At 36.6% G+C, this 23,239-nt stretch overlaps 1 protein-coding gene across 1 annotated transcript in view; it reads right to left on the bottom strand.

The window, feature by feature from the left end:
- LOC134662518 (uncharacterized) overlaps nucleotides 1-23,014 on the bottom strand; it is a 60,331-nt gene extending 37,317 nt beyond the window's left edge. Inside the window, exon 1 of the mRNA XM_063518773.1 lies at nucleotides 22,567-23,014. Within this exon, the coding sequence (XP_063374843.1) occupies nucleotides 22,567-22,663 (97 nt within the window). The 5' untranslated portion in view covers nucleotides 22,664-23,014. The remainder of the gene's footprint in view (nucleotides 1-22,566) is intronic.
- Nucleotides 23,015-23,239: the final 225 nt, after the last annotated feature.

Genomic DNA, 23,239 nt, shown 5'->3' with positions numbered 1-23,239 from the left:
CATAAAGGAAGACGAGAGCAATAAATAAAGAGAAAACCAGTACTACCTACTCATAAATACGCATAAACTATAAACATACTTATATATTACACATATACATATACGTATACATAAATACGTAAATATCCTCCAATTCTGTCCCCAGTCAAATCATTCTGAGCATGAAAAATTAAGAATTATACACATAGAAATCTATACTTCCTAACAAACTTTCGAATTTAGGTCTAATATTATATTAGTTAGAAGTAAGATTAGAGGAAAGGAGAATATTATAGATATCAAAACATGAGGCCGAGTATTTACACTTTATTTATTGTTATCTTTATGTATGCACAACTAAATATCTACATATATGTATGTACAGGGGATTACTTTTAATAGTGTAAAAAAATGTTTAATTATAAGTTTTTAATTTAAGTGTTATTTATTAAATAACACTTAAATTAAAAAAAAAATGGCCTAAGTCGTAGTCGCTTGGTAGGGTGCGCAGAATGCCATCTTTATTAAAGTAGGCTTAACCCTTAAAATCGTATTAAAAACGCGAGCGTAGCGAGCGCGAAATCTTTTTGATAGAAAAAAAATTGAGAGAAGCTATGTCAGGGACACAGCCGCAATGGTTACGTGAAACGTTGGTGTGGATATCTAATGCGAAAGCCGAAGGCCGAGCTCAAAGTAGGGCCGAAGGCCCGAAGCGTCCAGGATGTCAGTGCTTAATCACAGAACAATGGTATCAGTGTCTAAATGCGAAAGCCGAAGGCCGAGCTCCATGTAGGGCCGAAGGCCCGAAGCGTCCAGGATGTCAGTGCTTAATCACAGAACAATGGTATCAGTGTCTAAATGCGAAAGCCGAAGGCCGAGTTCCGCTTAGGGCCGAAGGCCCGAAGTATCCAGTTTGTCAGTGCTTAAACACAGAACAATAGTATAAGTGTCTTAATGCGAAGGCCGAAGGCCGAGCTCCGCGTAGGACCGGGCCGGAGGCCCGAAGCGTCCTGGATTGACATTGTTACTGACGTGCTTAATCACAGAACAATGGTATAAGTGTCTAAATGCGAAGGCCGAAGGCCGAGCTCCGCGTAGGGCCGAATTTTTTTGATAGAAAAAAATTGTCAGAGGCTATGTCAGGGACACAGCCGCAATGGTTTACGTGAAATTTTGGTGTGGATATCTAATGCGAAAGCCGAAGGCCGAGCTCCATGTAGGGCCGAAGGCCCGAAGCGTCCATCAGGCTGTCAGTGCTTAAACACAGAACAATAATATAAGTGTCTAAATGCGAAGGCCGAGCTCTGCGTAGGGCCGAAGGCCCGAAGCGTCCAGGATGTCAGTACCTAATCACAGAACATGAACAGTATACCTAAGTGTAGAACAGTACATTTATAGACGGGCCTATCTCGAAATTTATTTTATTACCTTTATTTACCGACGTTTCGACACAGGTTTCACTTGTCGTGGTCGTTTAATTTAGTACAAACCATTATAGCCCAGTTATAATAAGTGTTAACTGCATTTAAAATCAAATGAAGAAATATTTATAATACTTCATTCAGCAAGCAAGTTAAATCATCATCATCTTCCTCGCGTTGTCCCGGCATTTTGCCACGGCTCATGGGAGCCTGGAGTCCGCTTGGCAACTAATCCCAGTAATTGGCGTGGGCACTAGTTTTACGAAAGCGACTGCCATCTGACCTTCCAACCCAGAGGGTAAACTAGGCCCGTATTAGGATTAGTCCGGTTTCCTCACGATGTTTTCCTTCACCGAAAAGCGACTGGTAAATATCAAATGATATTTCGTTTCGTACATAAGTTCCGAAAAACTCATTGGTACGAGCCGGGGTTAGAACCCGCGACCTCCGGATTTCAAGTCGTACGCTCTTACCGCTAGGCCACCAGCGCTTCACAGCAAGCAAGTTAAATGTTTTGTCGAATTTAAAGTAAATAGAATATGTTATTTTGTTATTATTATGCTGCTAAATAAAGAGAAGAATTGAAAGCACCTTTTTGTGGGAGTTGTGGGGCTATAGATATTTTAAGAGAAAAAGAATATTTTAATTTGAGAGACTGATTATTGCAATAAGACTTAGTGGTTACGTAATAAAAACGTTTATTTTTGAAACCTCAAAATGTCGTTTTATTAACCCATTACAATAATATCCGCATATAACGCTAAAAACATAATAAAATACGTGACTGGACGAATTTTTCATCCGCAACACCAATCCGGCCGGATCCGGCCGGATCCCCGGATTGAGGCCAAAATCCGGCCGGATCCGGCCGGATTCAAAACCAGACCGGATTGCAATCCCTAGCAACTACCCGACGAAAAGTGTATGAAAAAGTTTGTTATCATATTTTCAAACCACCCACTTCACATAATGTTTATTATTGTCAATAGACCCGTCTATAAATGTGATTTAATATGTATTTGCAAAGACGTTACACATTGACTAAAAATATTGTTTTTTTTTACAAAGTACCTACACAAAAAAAGAGTTTGCACCACTTTCTTAAGTTGGCACCATAAGATTCAGGTGCAAACATAACTTAATTGAGTGTAGGGGCCACCCCCCCTTTTAGGGGTTGAATTTTTCTAGCCTAAAATATGGCCAGGGATTTTCTTGACAGATTAGTAAAGTTTTCATCAAAATCCGTTCAGCCGTTTTCACGTGATGCGCGATCAAATAAACAGATAAACTGACAAACAGATAAACAGACAAACAGACAAAAAATCTAAAAACTGTTGGAACGTGTTCTGTTATCGATTCTAAGTATCTCCAACCAACTTTTTTTCGAATATCTTCCATGTACAGACTTTCGACCCTCTTCAGCTTTATTATATGTATAGATGTGATATTTCAACCTACGACGTGTGCTCTTTCAATTCGACTAGGTCATTTATGGTTCTACAAAAGTACTTAGGTAGGTGCTTAGTTAACTAATAATAAATCACAAAAAACTGTTAATTTAAATGTCAATTTATTAATTTAATTAAATCTGCGTCACGTAAAGTAAAGATTACAATGTAATTACTCTTCAAAAACGCAAAATTGACGTTTTTACGAAACATTTCACTAATTGCAATTTGTTTAATTAAATAAACTTGGTTGGTAAATGTATGTTGCTACGTATCCTATTCAGGCCAGCCAAGCTCATGAAGGGTTTCAGGCCTTTATAAGGGCTTTTGGGACTCGGAAGGTTATGCAGACTCGAAACTCTTTCAGGTACCTACATAAAAAAAGTAGCTTAGGTTTTTGTAACCTTTAGCCTTATATAACTCAGCGCCGAAGATGCCAATCATAGTCGCGTCTCGATACTCTCGATTTGAAATTTGAATCTCGACATTCAATGCAGAAACGTTTACGTGTAACTACTTTAGGAGCCGGTTTGTCATAGAAACTGTATTTCGGGCACTAGGCGTTAAGCGATGTTAAGGAAAATGACAAGGCATGAGTCGGCGCTCTGTTAAGTAATTACATACACGTCATATTGTAGCTCTCTCCACTGCCGGCCATGTTTTGTGGCGAAAATTACGTTGCTTTAATCATGATTGCACGTTTTTGAAGTAAGTGACAGATTCCAGTGCGCTATGTATAATGTTGCTAGAGTCGGACCAAAAAAAGTCTGCAGTGGATTTGATAGCCCACGCAGTGCAAGTGTCATTTATACGTCATAATTTCATAGAAGTTTGACGTTTAAAATAACACTTGCACTGCGTGGGCTATCAAATCCGCTGCAGACTATTCTTGGTCTGACTCTACGGTAGTTGCGGTATGAACATTGCTAGAAGAGAAATTTCAATTTTAATGAAAGTCCAATTAAAACATTTTTTTTTTAATCCATCATCGCAAAACTTGTCTCCTGCTTTATTTAGCTAGGCTTTTTTTCACTATTTACAACTTTTTAATTATTTTGCTGTAAGTACGTAATGTTTACCCAGTCATGAGATGATGATGCCTTGCAGAATAAATGTTTGAATTCCAGTGGAATAATTAGTAGTATTGACTAAGCGCCTTTATTTCAAATCAATAAATATATTTGAACGCGTGATACAACTTATATTTCTGGTATGTTTAAGTACAGGATCTTTATAAAAAATGAAGATAGCCTTGTTCGCAAAAGGAGAAAAAAATTCCCTAAAAGGGAAATGTTTACGCGAAAAGAGCCACCCCAATCAATGTTGCCAGTTTAATTATAAAGCAACTTGATTTTCCCCGCGTTGTACATACTGAAAATGTAGCTTATCGTTCACGAAATGAACACATTATGCTGGTGCGTCATATGAGTAAAGAGATGAGATGATCTGAAGCTTTACAAATATAATATATATATTTTTATTTTTAAATTTGTCTTAACTTATGATTAAACAAAAGTGTTTTTAGTATTCCCCATTCCATTAATATACGGGACAACCTATTAATTAGTACCCATATTTAACGGTTACACAGCAGCAATTAAAGGCAAAGTTGATATCGGGATCCTTAAATTTTCCAAAATTAAAAAATAATTTTATAAGGTAGGTTCCGAGAGCGGAGTTTTTGAAAAATTATACCACTTTATTAGATAACAATACGGTTGCCAAAAATTTAACTACCAATCTTGAGGATTTTCTCCAGGGATTTCAGCGATTCCAACCCTCATTTTTTGTACTGTCACTCATAGAAAAAAAAAGACGAACGTATGTCTAAAACGGACTTAAATTTGTAACAATTTCTGCTCAAAAGCTAAAAATACATATGAATAAAAATGAGCAATTTTATGTTTGAGGGAACTCAGCAATTATATTTTTTATATTTTTAAATAATTACAACAAATTAAAATCCAAAAACATGATATCTGCGGTCCCGAGCAATCTCGATCACACTTACGCTCAGTAAAAGTGAGCGAAGAACCTACGGGGCCTTAAAGTATGTATACATATGTGCTTGAAAAGGGTACCATAAGTCTGGCGCTAGCAGAATAAATAACAACATCACATCACTTACAAAATAAGTCAAATGAAGACCGTAATAAAATGTGCGAGAGAAATCTGAAGAGATTTTAAATAAGTGCGTTAAATATAACACTTTACTTTGCGTTAAGTAATTAGGTTCCGTAAATTGAATAAGGGCTCGCAATTTGCGTTTATGGGAGTTCCTGGGCGTGCTTTTTCAATATGTCTTGAAGGATTTTCAAAGAGTTTTCAGAGCACATATGCCGTTTTTAAACGGAGATAGTCCTTAAATTTCTGATTGGGAGGCGATATTTAGTATAAATTATACCCGATGCCCTTTTATTTAATTCCAAATTGTTTTTATAATTATGTTTATGTTTGTAAATAATAATTGGCTTTTAATAATTCCAAACTTGATATTATGGTAAAATTATGTGTGGGTTATGATATAAGATTATTGTTGGAACTGTTTATAGATAAGGCAATAATGGAATTCTCTTTTATTATTTACGTTATTTACCTTACGACAGTTAAAAGCAAAAAAGGGTTACATGATTTTTAGCGGTATACCATACAAATACTTATGTATAGGCATATTCCTCTGTTTCCACGTAATTTTAAAACAACTAACACTAACAAGGAAGGGTATTAAACTGTTACTCTATAACATAAATATAAAAATAAATCAAATCGGAGCCGGACAGTTGTTAGTTAATATTCAGATTGCAAAAAAAAGATGTCTTATTAATATGTGTACTTATCGTATTTAATATCGGGTCAGCAAAATTTTTCGTTGACAAATTCGATATGAAATTGCATTTGTTCCTCATTTTATTCAGGTATTAAATTTAATATTTACGTAGGCAGGTATTCATAATTAAAACTTATACCCATACATTTTCAGAACCCCCAAATAGCTTAGTAGCTATGCCGTAGTAAGCATCAACAAATTAAGACGCCCTAACACAAAACAATAACAAAATAATTTACCTTCATAACAAAAACAAAGTAACTTATAGACATTTCGACAATTAACGTCAGACTGAAATACATTCACAGTAGGTACTTTACTAAGTCGAATAAATGGGACTAATCATCTATCACAAAGCCCGTCACTTTGATGAATTACACAATATTACCCCTTGTGATCATCAATTGTCGATTATAAATTTGACATGTTTATTGCCAGTGGCTTTGTCCGGGTAAGTGGGCGGTGTATTGTGGTTAGGAATAGTAAATTGTGCGGTCACTGCGTTCGCGACATGTGAGGAAGGTTGACTAATGCTTTTGAACGTTTTCTTTATTACCATTGAAGGAAAATGTAAGAATTAAACGAATGGTACGTAACGTAACTGACAGGAATTGCTTACCATATATTCGTAGTTCGTTCTAATGATGTTGATTGATCGGGCTCTATTCAATTTATATATTAGGTACTAAAAATTGGTCAGGTGCGAGTTCGTTTAACGCGGACTTCGGAGATAAGGGGGAGGCTGATTTTTTTTAACAAGCTTTTTTTAGGTCGACCTGTATGTACTCGTAACTAACTTTGTAATGGAATCTTGTAAGTTAAATTTGATCCACTTCCCGGTTTCCGATTGAGCTGAAATTTTGCATACACATGTAAGTCGGGTGACAATGCAATATTATGGTACCATCGAGCTGATCTGATGATGGAGACAGAAGGTGGCCATAGGAACTCTGTGATGAAACAACGCAACCTAATTGTGTTAGGGGTTTTTAGAATTGTCTCGATGAGTATTAGTTGTCTGTCGTAAGAAAAGTACAGTCAGCGATAAAAGCTTGTACCAAAAATGAAATTATTGCCAAAAACTTATTATTCATTTTCCTTCATAAATCTATATTATTTCGAAATTACTATACTAAAAATTGTTTTGAAATGTACAATTTCAGGTCTTTCAAACGACCTAGTAACTAAACTTTGAAATGTTGCCCCCTCTTGATATGGGACATTTTTCATAATTATTATACATATAATAAAGCTGAAGAGGGTCGAAAGTCTGTACATGGAAGATATTCGAAAAAAAGTTGGTTGGGGATACTTAGAATCGATAACAGAACACGTTCCAACAGTTTTTAGAATTTTTGTCTGTTTGTCTGTTTATCTGTTTGTCTGTTTATCTGTTTATTTGACCGCGCATCACGTGAAAACGGCTGAATGGATTTTGATGAAAACTTTACTAATCTGTCAAGAAAATCCCTGGCCATATTTTAGGCTAGAAAAATTCAACCCCTAAAAGGGGGGGTGGCCACTACACTCAATTAAGTTATGTTTGCACCTGAATCTTATGGTGCCAACTTAAGAAAGTGGTGCAAACTCTTTTTTTGTGTAGGTACTTTGTAAAAAAAAACAATATTTTTAGTCAATGTGTAACGTCTTTGCAAATACATATTAAATCACATTTATAGACGGGTCTATTGACAATAATAAACATTATGTGAAGTGGGTGGTTTGAAAATATGATGTCTACCCCAAACTTTTTCATACACTTTTCGTCGGGTAGTTGCTAGGGATTGCAATCCGGTCTGGTTTTGAATCCGGCCGGATCCGGCCGGATTTTGGCCTCAATCCGGGGATCCGGCCGGATCCGGCCGGATTGGTATTGCGGATGAAAAATTCGTCCAGTCACGTATTTTATTATGTTTTTAGCGTTATATGCGGATATTATTGTAATGGGTTAATAAAACGACATTTTGAGGTTTCAAAAATAAACGTTTTTATTACGTAACCATTAAGTCTTATTGCAATAATCAGTCTCTCAAATTAAAATATTCTTTTTCTCTTAAAATATCTATAGCCCCACAACTCCCACAAAAAGGTGCTTTCAATTCTTCTCTTTATTTAGCAGCATAATAATAACAAAATAACATATTCTATTTACTTTAAATTCGACAAAACATTTAACTTGCTTGCTGTGAAGCGCTGGTGGCCTAGCGGTAAGAGCGTACGACTTGCAATCCGGAGGTCGCGGGTTCTAACCCCGGCTCGTACCAATGAGTTTTTCGGAATTTATGTACGAAACGAAATATTATTTGATATTTACCAGTCGCTTTTCGGTGAAGGAAAACATCGTGAGGAAACCGGACTAATCCTAATACGGGCCTAGTTTACCCTCTGGGTTGGAAGGTCAGATGGCAGTCGCTTTCGTAAAACTAGTGCCCACGCCAATTACTGGGATTAGTTGCCAAGCGGACCCCAGGCTCCCATGAGCCGTGGCAAAATGCCGGGACAACGCGAGGAAGATGATGATGATTTAACTTGCTTGCTGAATGAAGTATTATAAATATTTCTTCATTTGATTTTAAATGCAGTTAACACTTATTATAACTGGGCTATAATGGTTTGTACTAAATTAAACGAAACAACATGTACGTTATATTATCATGTAACAACACAATTAATTAAATATTAAACAATTCAGTACTTACTTACGGTGCACGGGAATCTCAATTCTCAACCAACATTTCGACGACACATATTTCGTCGGTAGAAGACTGGCTTCAACTAACAAACAAGTTGCGTTGCTGTTTGCGAGCGGAAACGCGGGGAGGGGAGCATTAAAATAGAATTACGTTCGAATATTGGCGAGAACTTTTAAATTTTAGCAGTGTTTTAAGCTGTTATTTTATATTTTAGAGCTTTTATTCCTTTTACCGGATCCGGGACCGGACCCGGTAAAATTTGCCGGATCCGGTAGCTTGAAATATGTACCGGATCCGGCCGGATTACCGGATCCGCCGGACCGGATTGCAATCCCTAGTAGTTGCACAAATCTCTGTTTTGACATTTTGTTAGGACATCAGTTAGCCGCGACCACGACAAGTGAAACCTGTGTCGAAACGTCGGTAAATAAAGGTAATAAAATAAATTTCGAGATAGTCTATAAATGTACTGTTCTACACTTAGGTATACTGTTCATGTTCTGTGTTTAAGCACTGACAGCCTGGACGCTTCGGACCGCGGCCCTACGTGGAGCTCGGCCTTCGGCCTTCGCACTTAGGCACTTATACTATTGTTCTGTGATTAGGTACTGACATCCTGGACGCTTCGGGCCTTCGGCCCTACGCAGAGCTCGGCCTTCGCATTTAGACACTTATATTATTGTTCTGTGTTTAAGCACTGACAGCCTGATGGACGCTTCGGGCCTTCGGCCCTACATGGAGCTCAGCCTTCGGCTTTCGCATTAGATATCCACACCAAAATTTCACGTAAACCATTGCGGCTGTGTCCCTGACATAGCCTCTGACAATTTTTTTCTATCAAAAAAATTCGCGCTCGCTACGCTCGCGTTTTTAACTTTTAAGACTAAGCCTACTTTGATAAAGGTGGCATTCTGGGCACCCTACCGAGCGACTACTACTACGACTTAAGCACTGACATCCTGGACGCTTCGGTCCTTCGGCCCTACGCGGAGCTCGGCCTTCGGCCTTCGCATTTAGACACTTATACCATTGTTCTGTGATTAAGCACGTCAGTAACAATGTCAATCCAGGACGCTTCGGGCCTCCGGCCCGGTCCTACGCGGAGCTCGGCCTTCGGCCTTCGCATTAAGACACTTATACTATTGTTCTGTGTTTAAGCACTGACAAACTGGATACTTCAGGCCTTCGGCCCTAAGCGGAGCTCGGCCTTCGGCTTTCGCATTTAGACCCTGATACCATTGTTCTGTGATTAAGCACTGACATCCTGGACGCTTCGGGCCTTCGGCCCTACATGGAGCTCGGCCTTCGGCTTTCGCATTAGATATCCACACCAAAATTTCACGTAAACTACTGCTGCTATGTCCCTGACATAGCCTCTCTACATTTTTTTATCTACCAAAAAAATTTCGCGCTCGCTACGCTCGAGTTTTTAATACGATTTTAAAGGTTAAGCCTAATTTGATAAAGGTGGCATTCTGGGCACCCTACCGAGCGACTACTACTACGACTTAAGCACTGACATCCTGGACGCTTCGGGCCTACGGCCCTACGCGGAGCTCGGCCTTCGGCCTTCGCATTTAGACACTGATACCATTGTTCTGTGATTAAGCACTGACATTCTGGACGCTTCGGGCCTTCAACCCTACACGAAGCTCGGCCTTCGGCCTTCGTATTTAGGCACTTATACTATTGTTCTGTGCTTAAGCACTGACAGCCTGGACGCTTCGGGCCTTCGGCCCTACTTTGAGCTCGGCCTTCGGCTTTCGCATTAGATATCCACACCAACGTTTCACGTAACCATTGCGGCTGTGTCCCTGACATAGCTTCTCTCAATTTTTTTTCTATCAAAAAGATTTCGCGCTCGCTACGCTCGCGTTTTTAATACGATTTAGAGGGTTAAGCCTACTTTAATAAAGATGGCATTCTGGGCACCCTACCAAGCGACTACGACTTAGGCCATTTTTTTTTTAATTTAAGTGTTATTTAATAAATAACACTTAAATTAAAAACTTATAATTAAACATTTTTTTACACTATTAAAAGTAATCCCCGGTACATACATATATGTAGATATTTAGTTGTGCATACATAAACATAACAATAAATAAAGTGTAAATACTCGGCCTCATGTTTTGATATCTATAATATTCTCCTTTCCTCTAATCTTACTTCTAACTAATATAATATTAGACCTAAATTCGAAAGTTTGTTAGGAAGTATAGATTTCTATGTGTATAATTCTTAATTTTTCATGCTCAGAATGATTTGACTGGGGGACAGAATTGGAGGATATTTACGTATTTATGTATACGTATATGTATATGTGTAATATATAAGTATGTTTATAGTTTATGCGTATTTATGAGTAGGTAGTACTGGTTTTCTCTTTATTTATTGCTCTCGTCTTCCTTTATGTGTATCCAAAATTCTCATATTGCTATTTGTCCATATTAAATTGTCTTTCACCTGTTAGTGTTTGATCCTTTCGCATTTTCTCAAAGGTTAGCTGGAAGAGATCCCTTTTAGGGATAAGTTCGCCTTTGTACATAACATTCTTATTTTTGTTTTGTTTTTGTCCGTTTTATGTAAACCTGTTTATATGCAATAAAGTGACATACATACATACATATTTGCCATGGACATGATTTGGATAGGTACAGTCAAAAACGTAAAATACAAAAGTAGTACTGTATTGTCCGTTATACAACTACTACTCTGTGTCGTCTAAATCACGTCTAATATTGGAATAAGGGCGAAAAAACTATTGGTTTTGGGTTGTAGTTTTGTTTAGTGGTACCTACCTAATTGTAAAATATTTTATCTGGACTTCAGTCGGTTCAGTCCGCTAATCGTACCTATCCATCTGTCAACTTTACTTCAAGTTCCGCGTCCAGAGGAGAGAAAGAGAAATTAGGGATGAATTAGCTTACTTACTGACACAGACCGAATTCCACGCGGGCGGAGCCGCGGGCACAGCTAGTATTTAATAATATGCAATAACAAAAATAACACTTTCAATTACCTATTTGGATTAGCGTTGTTCATGACAATTAGAAATTTCACATCGATAGCTTAAGTAGCTGTCGAGATATTTAGCGATGTGACAGGCGGACGGACAGAGTCGCACCATGTGGGTTCCTTTTGTACCTGTTTGGTACGAAACCCTAAAAACGATCGCACAGAAATTTTGTTTGAATTTTGATTATTTTTGGTAGGTATAAGTTTTGCAATCTTATTTAATATTCTGTCGATGTATGCAAAAAACGATCGCGCTGAAGTTCGGAAGCTTCACGGGAAATTGAGTTCAAGTCGTTTATTGTTACTCTACTGCGTCACATTGAATACGGGAACGGTTGTATTAATAATTCTGTTTGAAAATTTTATACAGAATATCGATAAGCTTACGAATATAAAAAGCCAGTAAGAGTACTTATTTATAAAACTTTAATATGTCTCATTACAATTTTTAAAGAATTAGTAGGTAGGTAATATAGTTAATCTAACTTTGTAGGTAGGTATATTGGTAGTGTTATTAGAAGACAACATTAAAGCACATGATTGATTGTAAAATCAATAATTACTATGCTATGAATAATTAATTGTAAAAAATGCATTTTCTCACATATATTCAATTATTTATCTAGACACGCGGTAGCGTGTCCAGCCAAGTTCAAAGAAAAAGGAACTGGCGACGCAGCAACCGTGTGTAATATATAGATTCTCTATTTTAAAGGGGAATACTGTTATTGCTATACAGTCGACACAATGCAAACATTTCACACAAAACGTAGCACAATGGGGACTGAAAGGGAAGATAAACGCAACAGCTTTAATGTCGCGCTCGCAATGGACATGTCCGGTATGTCGGCGGGTATTTTTTCGGACTTTTTTAATAAACGAGTTAATGACTTAGTTAAATTACGTGTCTGCGACGTTTTTATAAGCGTTCGCCGATGCAAACGGGGCAGTTAGAACGGTAGAGATAAACGTTGGTTTTATGTGGAGTGGATACACTTAGCATATAATTGTTGTGGTAATTTGCTCGTGTTACTTTGTTTTGTAAAATAATTATCATTTGTTCAAATTAGAAATTAGTAGGCCAATTTGAACTGTTCTATTAGGTAATATAAGTATTTTGAAACCCTTGTAAATTTTACTAAGTATAATATATATATCGCTCTAGATGCGTTTAAAAGTCTTCGATTTGTATTTTTATTCCCCAAGTCAATACTGTATAACATTAACTAATCAAAACAATAAGTATTTAATAAAGTTTTTATAAAAATAACAATACTAAACAAATAATTAAGTCCAGTGCCGCTTAATATCAGCCATTTTCCTCTAGAGGACCCTTAATAACTTCGGACACGTGGCCAGACGGGAGCCAGATAACTTCGGAAAGCGCATTATGGATAGGTAGTGGACATCCACCGACACGTTGGGTATATAGATATACTTACTAAAGAAGGCCTGCCAGGGATCTACACAAGCGCCTATTATTAAGAGGGTGGAAAATCGATTTGAGAGCCTTCTTGCACAAAACAACGACCTGGTCCAGAGGCTGGGGCAGAGACTCAGTCATGAAACGAAACATACACGCGTTATTATTCTTCTTTTGGACAAAGACCCTTTCGGCATAATATCAGATAATTTGATAGGCAATTACAATAAGTTATTTACTAAGTAGTATTATGTTCTTCGTCGTGAACTGAGACACAATCACTTATTTTTATTAAGTCTACAATTCTACATACTTCAGGTTTTCTATCAGTTTATTTATGCAACTCAAACCAATGGAAATGGCAGTTAATAATAATATAGTCGGTAAAATCACCCCGTTTTAATGTCGCATCGGACATATCCACTTTACTGGCATTACAGAGCGATGAGCTTGCAAAACTGGGAATTATACAGCGCTGCGACATCCCGGGCATACAAATAAGTTGACAGATATTGCTACGTCCGAAAATAGTAACAAATACGACCCTGGTTTATTATTAATGGTAACATACGCGTGACATTTTCAGTGAGAAAACAACATTATAAATTTAAACAGAGGTGCAATTTAAAAATGCCTGAGAAATACAAAATGTATGGGGTATCATTTGTCGATAAAATGTATCGTATTATAAGTACGTGGTTAGCGGCTCCACTGCGGCATGGCCAAACATAGATTTTTCATTTTAGGGTTCCGTACCTCAAAAGCTAAAAAACAGAACCCTTATAGAATCATTTTGTTGTCCGTCCGTCTATCTGTACACTATCGAGGGAATCAAAATGTATAAGGCGTTGACCAAGAACTATGAAATTTGGCAAGTAATATCGTCTTACACTACAAATGCTTATAGCAAAAGATCTGAAAACTGTAAAAAAGAAAAATTGTTAAATTGGTACGGAATCATCGGTGGGCGAGTCCGACTCGTACTTGGCAGGTTTTAAATTTTCAATAAATTGAGTCAATTGCAAGAGTTAAGTATAACACATAATTTAAGTATGACATTTTGAATAATTTTCGCTATTGCGCTAGTTTCCGTCCATGCTCTAGTTTTCGTCCACTTGACATATTCGCAAATAATATTCTTGATATTTAATTCGCTACTTGCGAAACATCATTTTTATGTAGATAGATATATTGTTTCGCTATTAAGGATTGCAATAAGTCCACCTTTGTGCAGCAATGTAGGTTTATATTCAAATTTCGTCAAGTAGACGAAAACTAGAGCTGGACGAAAACTAACGCACCTACCCTATATTATATCGATTCCGAAATTGACTATAGAAATACATAATTTGTCAATCATGAATACACATGCATTGGTAGCTTACGGCCAAACTGAATAACTTGTAACAACTAAGTTTACCCCTAACTTCACCCCACAATTCGAATGCATTTGCCTGGCTTAACAAGGGTATCCTGGTGTAAAGCTGCTAACCAAACAAGAATTACTAGTGTCACTACGGTGAACTGACCTCATTACCGCAACGCAGTATACTAAAACAACAGTAATAAACTGCTCGTCGAAAATACGCACAGTTACTTTTTTTTAAACAAGATATGTATTACTAAAAGAAATTAAAAACTAGCTTAAATCTAAAATAGGCCCTTGAGGCATTTTACCAAGGATGCTGGCGACATTTCCTAGGTGTATCGCAATGCTGATACGTTGTGCGAGGTAGCCGCCAGCTCTTCGGTCACCAGTTACGTCAACTAGACGCTTCGCGATTTCTGCAAACAACTTATGCGCGCTGGGACCCCATGGACCTAGAGTTTCAACTCCAAATGGTACAAAATGGTACTGTCTACCGAGGCTCTTATATTTGTTACGTTTTAAAATTTCGGCGCTTTCCGCCGCCCCGCCCGCTTTTAGTGTTACTTTAGATTTTCTTATTTTATTACAGTTATATTAATCATTTTATATTTAAGTCTCAATGTGGCATTTGGCCACAACATTTAACTGAAGCAGCGTTACTATTGCAACGTTACTGCTGCAGCATTGACGCGGCCAACGACACTGTCAATTTATTTGAAACAATGCGTTTATGCCGTTGCCGCACTCACAGTAACACCACACCGCCCACGCCAATGCTGCAACAAAAATGTTGCAAAAGTAATGCAATTGTCATCCGAATGTCATTAGGTTTAATTTGCCAAAAATATCAACAATTTTATTGAGACAAATATGAGTATCCTCGTATTTTAACATAAATTTGTCCCAAGTTTCAGCTTTGTCTTATGTTCATAGCGTTATTATTGCTGACTATTATCTTAAGCGAATATGACGATAAATTATTATTATGCTATGATACGAAAAAAGTTTAACGAATATGTAGACCAGAGACCGTACTCGATAAAATGGCCATCGCTGGTGGACATTGGATAGCGTTAAAAATGTGTTTTATGGCTGGGTCATGTTGTGCTTGACAGTAATGGCCGTTTGTGAAAAATAGGCTTTTCAAAAATGTGTGTCAGAGTAATTTTGAACAGATCGTGCGTGCGTGTAACTATCGCTTATGCAAAATGTGTTTGATATTTCGTAGGTGGTTCCAGCATTTGGGTAGCTATAATAATGATGACACCGCCTTAATGTTAATTTGATGAAGTAAACTGAAATGAATACGTATAGTCAGCATCGAATATCGGAGACACGTTCATAATTATAAGGTAACAAAAGTATGTTACGAAATATTTGGCCACTTTGGCCGTCACTATCTTTTTCGCTTAATATTTAGAAACAAGAGGATCACATTTATTGTATATTTTGGATCTTAAATAGTTACATATCTAATTATAAATAACCCTACAAACGTAATGTCATCATTTGCCTTTAAATACTCGTAATCCGCAAATAAAAAGTATTTCCACGCTCGGTTATATTGTCATACTATTTATTTTGTACCTTTATTTCCACATGGCTGTGTTTCTACGACGTTGGCCAAAATTGTAACAAACACTGTCCCTCCGGACCAAATCCGTTTTCGTCTCCTCCACTGAGCAATCGAACCACTGGATTCTTACAAGTCCACGTACGTATTTTAATATTCATGAGCGTGGGATATCATTTTGGAAGGAACAAAGCGATCGCGTAAAAAATGCATGACTTGGAAACGATCCATATTTTGTGACTTAGTAACATTGTGCACAGTAGTTCGGTTTCAGCCCATGGACCGACGATGTTTTTTGGTAGAAATGTAAAAGTTATAATAACAGTTTGCTATTGATAATTTAACACTCGCAGCACATATCGCTCGCACTCTCATTATACCTTTAATTAAGAACGAAATGCACGTACGAGTGAATGATGTCAAAAAGATATGAAATTAACAATGCAACTAAATGTAACTCTGAAACGTTTGACTAATTTGAGAAATATGTCTGAGAAATATTGATATAATTAAGCTTAAATCCTCAATACCATACTAAATAAATGTCTTGAGTACAAAACGGGCATACCAAACAACATAATTCACAATGGGACATTCTTTGTAGAATGGCACTTTCCCTTCAAGGTTTGATACGAGGTTTGATGTGTCAGAAATATTATTTCGGGACCACCGCAGGTAAGACCAGAACCTCTTAAAATTAAGGCAATTGGGGTCATTTCGCTGATAAGTATAACGCTTCTATTGTTTTTGCCTTAGGACTACTTAATTCAGTTTTATATGTATGATTTGTGAAAATATAAATGCCATCAAAAACATGACATGTAAAAAGGTGCAAGTCTCGCAACGCTTCTACTATAAAAAAGTTTTGAGATATAAGTAATGTGAAACCAAGTCGGTTATTTTAATCAGTGCCAGGGTGTGTTAAAACCGGATCAATAAGATATCTTTAATTTGTAATACATATAATGACTTGGCAATCGCACATAATGCTCTACTCGTACCGTACTCGTAAATATGTGTAATGATCAAACTGCAATTACCGCTAGCGTTATGTTCAATTAGAATTATTTTTAATAAGATGACGATGATCCTTATATCATTATGCAGCCGTGCGATGGCCAAGTCGACCGACTTGGTTTCACATTACATCTCAAAACTTTTTTGTAGTAAAAGCGTTGCGAGACTTGCACCTTTTTACATGTAATGTTTTTGATGGGATTAAAATTTACTATTCATCACGATTAATACATGCTAATACGATCTCTGAAAAAAAAACAGTGTATTATATCACTGTGTGTTCGGAGCTCCTACTGCTTTTTATCTATTCTTAGAATTATAATGGAGTCAGCGGGAGTCGAGAGGTGGAATAAAAACTTTACAGCCTGCAAATATATCGTGAAGTAGTTGCGATAAACCTGAGCCTCTTTATGCCTTCCTGAAGTCCATAAAACTGTACTTATTTTATAAATTATGGTTTGCCCAAGCGTTAATAGTCCGATTTTCTTTTAGTACTTGTTTGATTTTTCAATTTACACGAAGTATGTTATTGAGAGTGCTCAGTAATACACTATATTCCAAGTTCAACGACGTTGAACTTAGCATATAGTATATTATTACAAAGGACTGAAATAGCAACTTCTGTGTAATAAATTAAAAGTGAAAAATTCACTGTCTTGGGAGGGACTTGAACCCACGACCACTGGATCACTAGTACAGTGCTCTGCCATCGTTTAAGAAGTGTAGGACTCTTACGGTAGATGACGCTAAGAGCCTCCGTAGGGCTCATATGTGGTGGAAATATTCGCTGAATTGGGTACGGTCTTGGTAGCTCAGATGGCAGAGCACTGTACTAGTGATCCAGTGGTCGTGGGTTCAAGGCCCACCCAAGACAGTGAATTTTTGCACTTTTAATTCATTTCGAAGCTTAATAGCATCGTTCGTAGACGTTTCTGCTTAATACAAAATTAATTTCTGTGTAATAGGCAAGAAGAACTACTTATTATCTATATTTTATTTTGACACGTTAGTTTCGTAGATAACGTGGGGGATTAGTAAATTTCCGCTTATTTTCTGCTACACATTTAAAATTCTTAATCTTGACAGAATAATAAAATGAGTAGTTTGCCAAGCATTCGTTTTTAATTATGTAATTAATTATAGTCTTCTCTAGTTATCAAATCGTCTGTGACCTGTGATAGACGGAGGGACAATAGACAGTCCACTGATGATTTTAATACTGGAACTTCCTCTTATAACATGGCGTTCTATAAAGGACGAAATTGTTATAACTCAAACCTAGCAATTTAATCGCCTGCTTTAATGCAATTTTCTAAAAAATATTGTAAAATAGATTTTTTAAAACGAAAAAGCACAGTACGTAATTTGCGTTAGGTACTGGAGTACCAAAATAATGGGGAAAAGATTCAAATTGTAACTTATATATAACAGCTGAAAGTAAAAATATCAATAAAACAAAGAAAACATTTTTTAGATGCACTTGTAGAATGTAGCCAGGAAAATCTGTAGAAAAACAAAATTAGAGAAGCCGAAAAAGTTTTATTACAAACAAATTCTATAAATGTTAGTCCATAGGCTTTATCCAAAATTTGTGCAACATACATAGGTACAATATTCAGGTAGGTAACCTACTTCGATCAGTTTTATGCGATACGGCTCGGATGGTATCATTCGCTTTGATAAATACGGCCTATCACTCGGTAACCAAAAACAGAATCTACGTTATTTATGACTGGTTATAAACTCTCACGCCTGTTACCATAAATTTCCACTAGCTTTGTGCTTTAGCTGCGTTTTTACGTGTTATACTTACTTAGCTTTAGTTATTTAGCTTCGAGCTGCACATTTGTAGGTAACTTAGGTAGGTATATTGTTTCTGATTCAAATCTTGGAACTTAAATACCACCTCAGTTTTCTGATTGAAATAAAAGGTATCCGTAATTTTGGTTACAATGCAATAATGGAAGTTAACTGCAAACTGAGCTCATTATTTCATCCACATCCACAACGAAAAAGCGCAACAGCATCAAGTTTGGCCTTAAAAGAAAAGTTAATAGACATGTTCAAGACAGGAGGTACAGACTGATACTCCTAATAATACAATCGTAGATCATAAAAAAACAACGGGTTGCACTCAGCGAGTGCCGGTAGAAGTGGAAGTTCTCAATCACTATTGCAAAATGTCTGCAGCACTATGTATAATTGACGTTAACGCCATCTAGCCTTATTTCGTCGCATTACTTGAGACCCCTAAGCACATCACTGTTAGAACTCGAGTTATATTAATACCAGTTAGATGGAAACTCACTAGATTGCATTTAAATCAATAAAGAAAAACTCAATGACATTGAAGTAAGTAGGTAACAGTTTTTCGATCAGGTCACGTGTCCGTCTTACGGCCACGTGACACCTGTTACGAGTTTAACATTTTTTCCCCGTCACAAAAAGTGCACAGCGCCGCTAAAGAAGTTTTCACTTCAAAAGTATATCAGTTGCTTATGAAGGTAGGTACTTTACGAAGCTTTAGAGTGCGCCAATATCGTTAATTGCTAACGTGAGTTTTCCTTTTCTAATTTTCTAATTAATTTCTGTCCGTCATTATCGGGAATCCTTATTCAGGGTTAAGGTTATAAAGTTAAACAAATGGTTTTTGAGTGTAATATATATAAAATTCATTAGCTTCTTTTTGACAAGAGCTTGAGTAAGGTATGAATAAATTCTAAAAAGACGACGAAAACAGCCGAGGGGCCCGAGAGTTTTGCATTTAGGAAGTACATATTATTTTTATCCAGCTGTGTAGACCTGTGTTTATTTACTCATGACAGTGTAATATGTAAGTATGTAATTGCACTAACAGTTGTGCCCCGGAGATAGCCACCATGGTAGGACAATTGTTTTATATACTCACAACTATTTATTACGATTCGCTCTGTCAAAAGGTAAACCTCGCAAACCCCCATCCATAGGCCCTTTAAATTTATGATTTTTGGATAAGAAGTTTCGATTACTTTAATGTTGTATTAAAGTGTTACATATAAGATCATATTTTGAAGTCGTGATGCATCAATTAAATTTTTATAATTTTGTGGTTGAAGTTCCCACGAGATAAAACAAATATTGAAATATTAATGTTTCATTTGGTTCGGTCAGTACCTATTGAAACAAAAGTTTTATTTGAAATTAAAATATATTTTCATTTCTTCAATTTTCAACAGATTTCCTTTTTATTTATCGCTGAAATAACCGTTGTTTTTTAAGTAATGCGAATAAACCGAACAGTAAGCCACTGTATCTCGGAGCCCCGCTGTGCTTCTATGTATATTTAGCCACAAATGCGTAGTCAACTACACTCTACGGATTAATAATTGATTAATTATGTATTACGGTAAAAAAAGTCAGGGTGTTAGGAACACTTTTGAGGTGTCTATTTAATAACATTTTACACAATGTTTATTTGGCGCACTGTAAAAAACTTCGTAAAGTACCTACCTTCATAAGCAACTGTATATATTTTTTTATATAAATTTTGTATGATTTAGACGAACCGTATAGTACTGGTACGGTACTATCAAGAATGGTCTAATGGAGTTCCAAATTTCACATTTCTAATAATAATCAATACACCTTATAAAACAAATCCCCCGCCGCGTCTGTCTGTTTGTGTGTTTATGAGTTTGTATGTTCACAATAAACTCAAAAACGACTGAACGGATTTTCATGCGGCTTTCACCTATCAATAGAATGATTCCTAAGGAAGGTTTAGGTGTATAATTTGTTAACCCGTGCGAAGCCAGGGCGGGTCGCTAGTATATTAACTATCCCGTGGAGCGCCCCAAAATTACCGTAGTATGGAACTCCTATACTAGTTACTGGCACACGTGTCTTGTTAGGGTGCTCCACGGGCTATATGTTATAATAGCTAACCTCAAAGTACGAGATGGATTATTACTCCAGCGAAACCCCAAAATCATTATAACTCAAGATACGTAAGTAATCTACTTCTTTATATGAAACGTAATCCTTTGATATTGAGCTCCTTGCTTCATTGAAAGCATTATGTTATAAAATAACCGTTATCTCGGTTTATTGTGATCTTCAGATATTCAATCTCAAGTACCTACTACGTGTAACAATGTACCTATATAAAACCCGAATATAAAATGAGATTAATAAAATTAATACTACATAATTTAGAACAAATTAAATTATTTTCAGAAAATATTTTATGCTGTTGTTATTTCAAGTAGAAACACTAGGTACTATATAAATTATAAACTGAAATAAATGTCATATACTAAGAAAAAGTGACCCAAGCCTCCAGTGCCCCAGGCTGGAACACTGCCTGGGCACTGGGAGGCTTGGGTCACTTTTTCTTAGTAAGTATATGACATTTATTTCAGTTTATAAATTAATACTTATAGATTCGACCTCCAGCTCAGTTTAGTATTAAATACTTTAGCATTATTATTGTCAAAAACCTTTTTCGGTAGGGTCGCTTAGCCGGTTGTGTCCGTGCTAGGGTTTGCACGACGGATCTCAAATGTATGGGAAGATCCGTGGATCCGGATCCAGATCCGGATAATTTCATACATTTCAGATCCGGATTGCAAACCCTGGTCCGTGCATACAGGAGGTCCTGTTTTTAAATCAGTAAGGGCAATTTATTTGTGTTTCTGTCACAAATATGTGTCCCTGATTTTTGGATGTTTTGTTTAAATATTTATGTATGTAGGTAAATGTTTTTGGCGGTTTTTTTTAATTTAGTTGTAGATTTACAAATTTGTTGTTTTTTTTTAATTTGTTGTGTATTATAAAAAATAAAAAAGCATAATTTTAATGGCAGAAAGTCGTCCATTAAAATTATGTTTCCTCTTTACTTATGTTTAATCTTATTTTGTATTTGTAACACCAAAACAATAAAATGTTAAATGAAACTCTAAATAATGGGGTTTCTGGGGGTTAGAACGTAATATAGTCATAAATTTAATGTTAAATTAGAAATTATCGAAGTTGCCCAGAGAACTGAATAAATTTTCTGATAATATTTACTCACATTATTTTAATAAATGCAAAAAGTAAATTTCATGAAGCAATAATATAGAGATTAAATCAATTAAATGTACCTACTCCTTAGGCTTAAAATCCCGCCCAAATCGCCAAAATAAACTAAAATATATTGACCCGTTCTAATTGGAAATTAAGCAGGAATAAATACCTATTTTCATTGTTCCTAGAATAATTATGGACGGATATCATCAGTAAATGAGTGAAACGTGTGTCGTTTTTCAATTTAATTGGAGTTAGGTGCTTAGAATAAATTTATGTGTTTAAAATATTGCACAAGTATTTTAATGAGAGGAAGCGTAGCCTTTTCCAGATACCCAGCTACCCAGCATGGGATGTATTGGGTGATAAGGATAATGATACTTTAAAAGCTTTTAAGGTAGATTATTTATCAATGTAAATTTGATGGTTCATAAATATGTATTGTATGTGTTATGGGTATTATATAATGTTGCTCCTGAAAGTTATATTAAAATAATTAAACAATTTTAAGTTACCATGTTATTATAAATTAGACAACTCAATTAATAATTCCCTTTCCCTGTTAGATTAAAAGATAACAACACTGATCCAACCTATCTCCCGCTCATTCCTTTGCAACTTGGTAATTACCTATCTTACTAACAACCAAATCATTCGAGTATAACAAAACACTCCAAACTTAACGGTCTCGTGCACCGAAGCGTGTCAAGTTCCGTAGGGCTTTCATACCCAATTTTACCCTTCTAACTTACCATTAAAACAGGTAAGGAACCACAAAAGTGTGGTGCAAAATCTGGTGAACGCGGAGCGCCTGTAATCCCGCCGTCGCACCATTTTCAACAACACCATCGAACCACCATACCACTTATCCAGTACGGTTGCACTTGTTATTCACGAGTGACGCAACCGAAGTTGATTGTGAAGCACAGACGAGCGCTCACCACGACGAGAGGCAACAGACTGAGGCGCGATGGGACTGCTTGCCTGTCGGCGGGGGGTGTATCAACTCTGCATCCACACTTCCCTCTAAACCACGTGCCGCGTTAGTCAATTTTCGTTTGAATTGCCGGCTACTTTGTATTTTTATTGTGGCCGTTAAACGAAACATCATTAGGAACGATCGGAGTTTATTGTTGCTTGCCACTGTTAATATAATTGAATAGTTCCTGTTTTGCGTTTTTCGGTTACAATTGGTTGTAAAAGCCGTTATATATTTGAATGACGGAATTAAAGAAAAACCTATTTAACGACTGAAACAAATAGAAGCTAGGATCCTAATAGAAGTGGTATACGCGTGCCTCCGTGAGGGACAAAACATAGGCAATGCGACACTATGATTGGTTGAATTTATTTGTTGCCCACCATAATACATACTAAATTTACGGTGGGGAATAAAAAAATGTGAGACTGTGACAAGGACAAACA

Source organism: Cydia amplana, chromosome 3, assembly GCF_948474715.1.
Source record: "Cydia amplana chromosome 3, ilCydAmpl1.1, whole genome shotgun sequence".
Classification (NCBI taxonomy): Eukaryota; Metazoa; Arthropoda; class Insecta; order Lepidoptera; family Tortricidae; genus Cydia; species Cydia amplana.
This window is presented reverse-complemented; position numbering and strand designations above follow the sequence as displayed.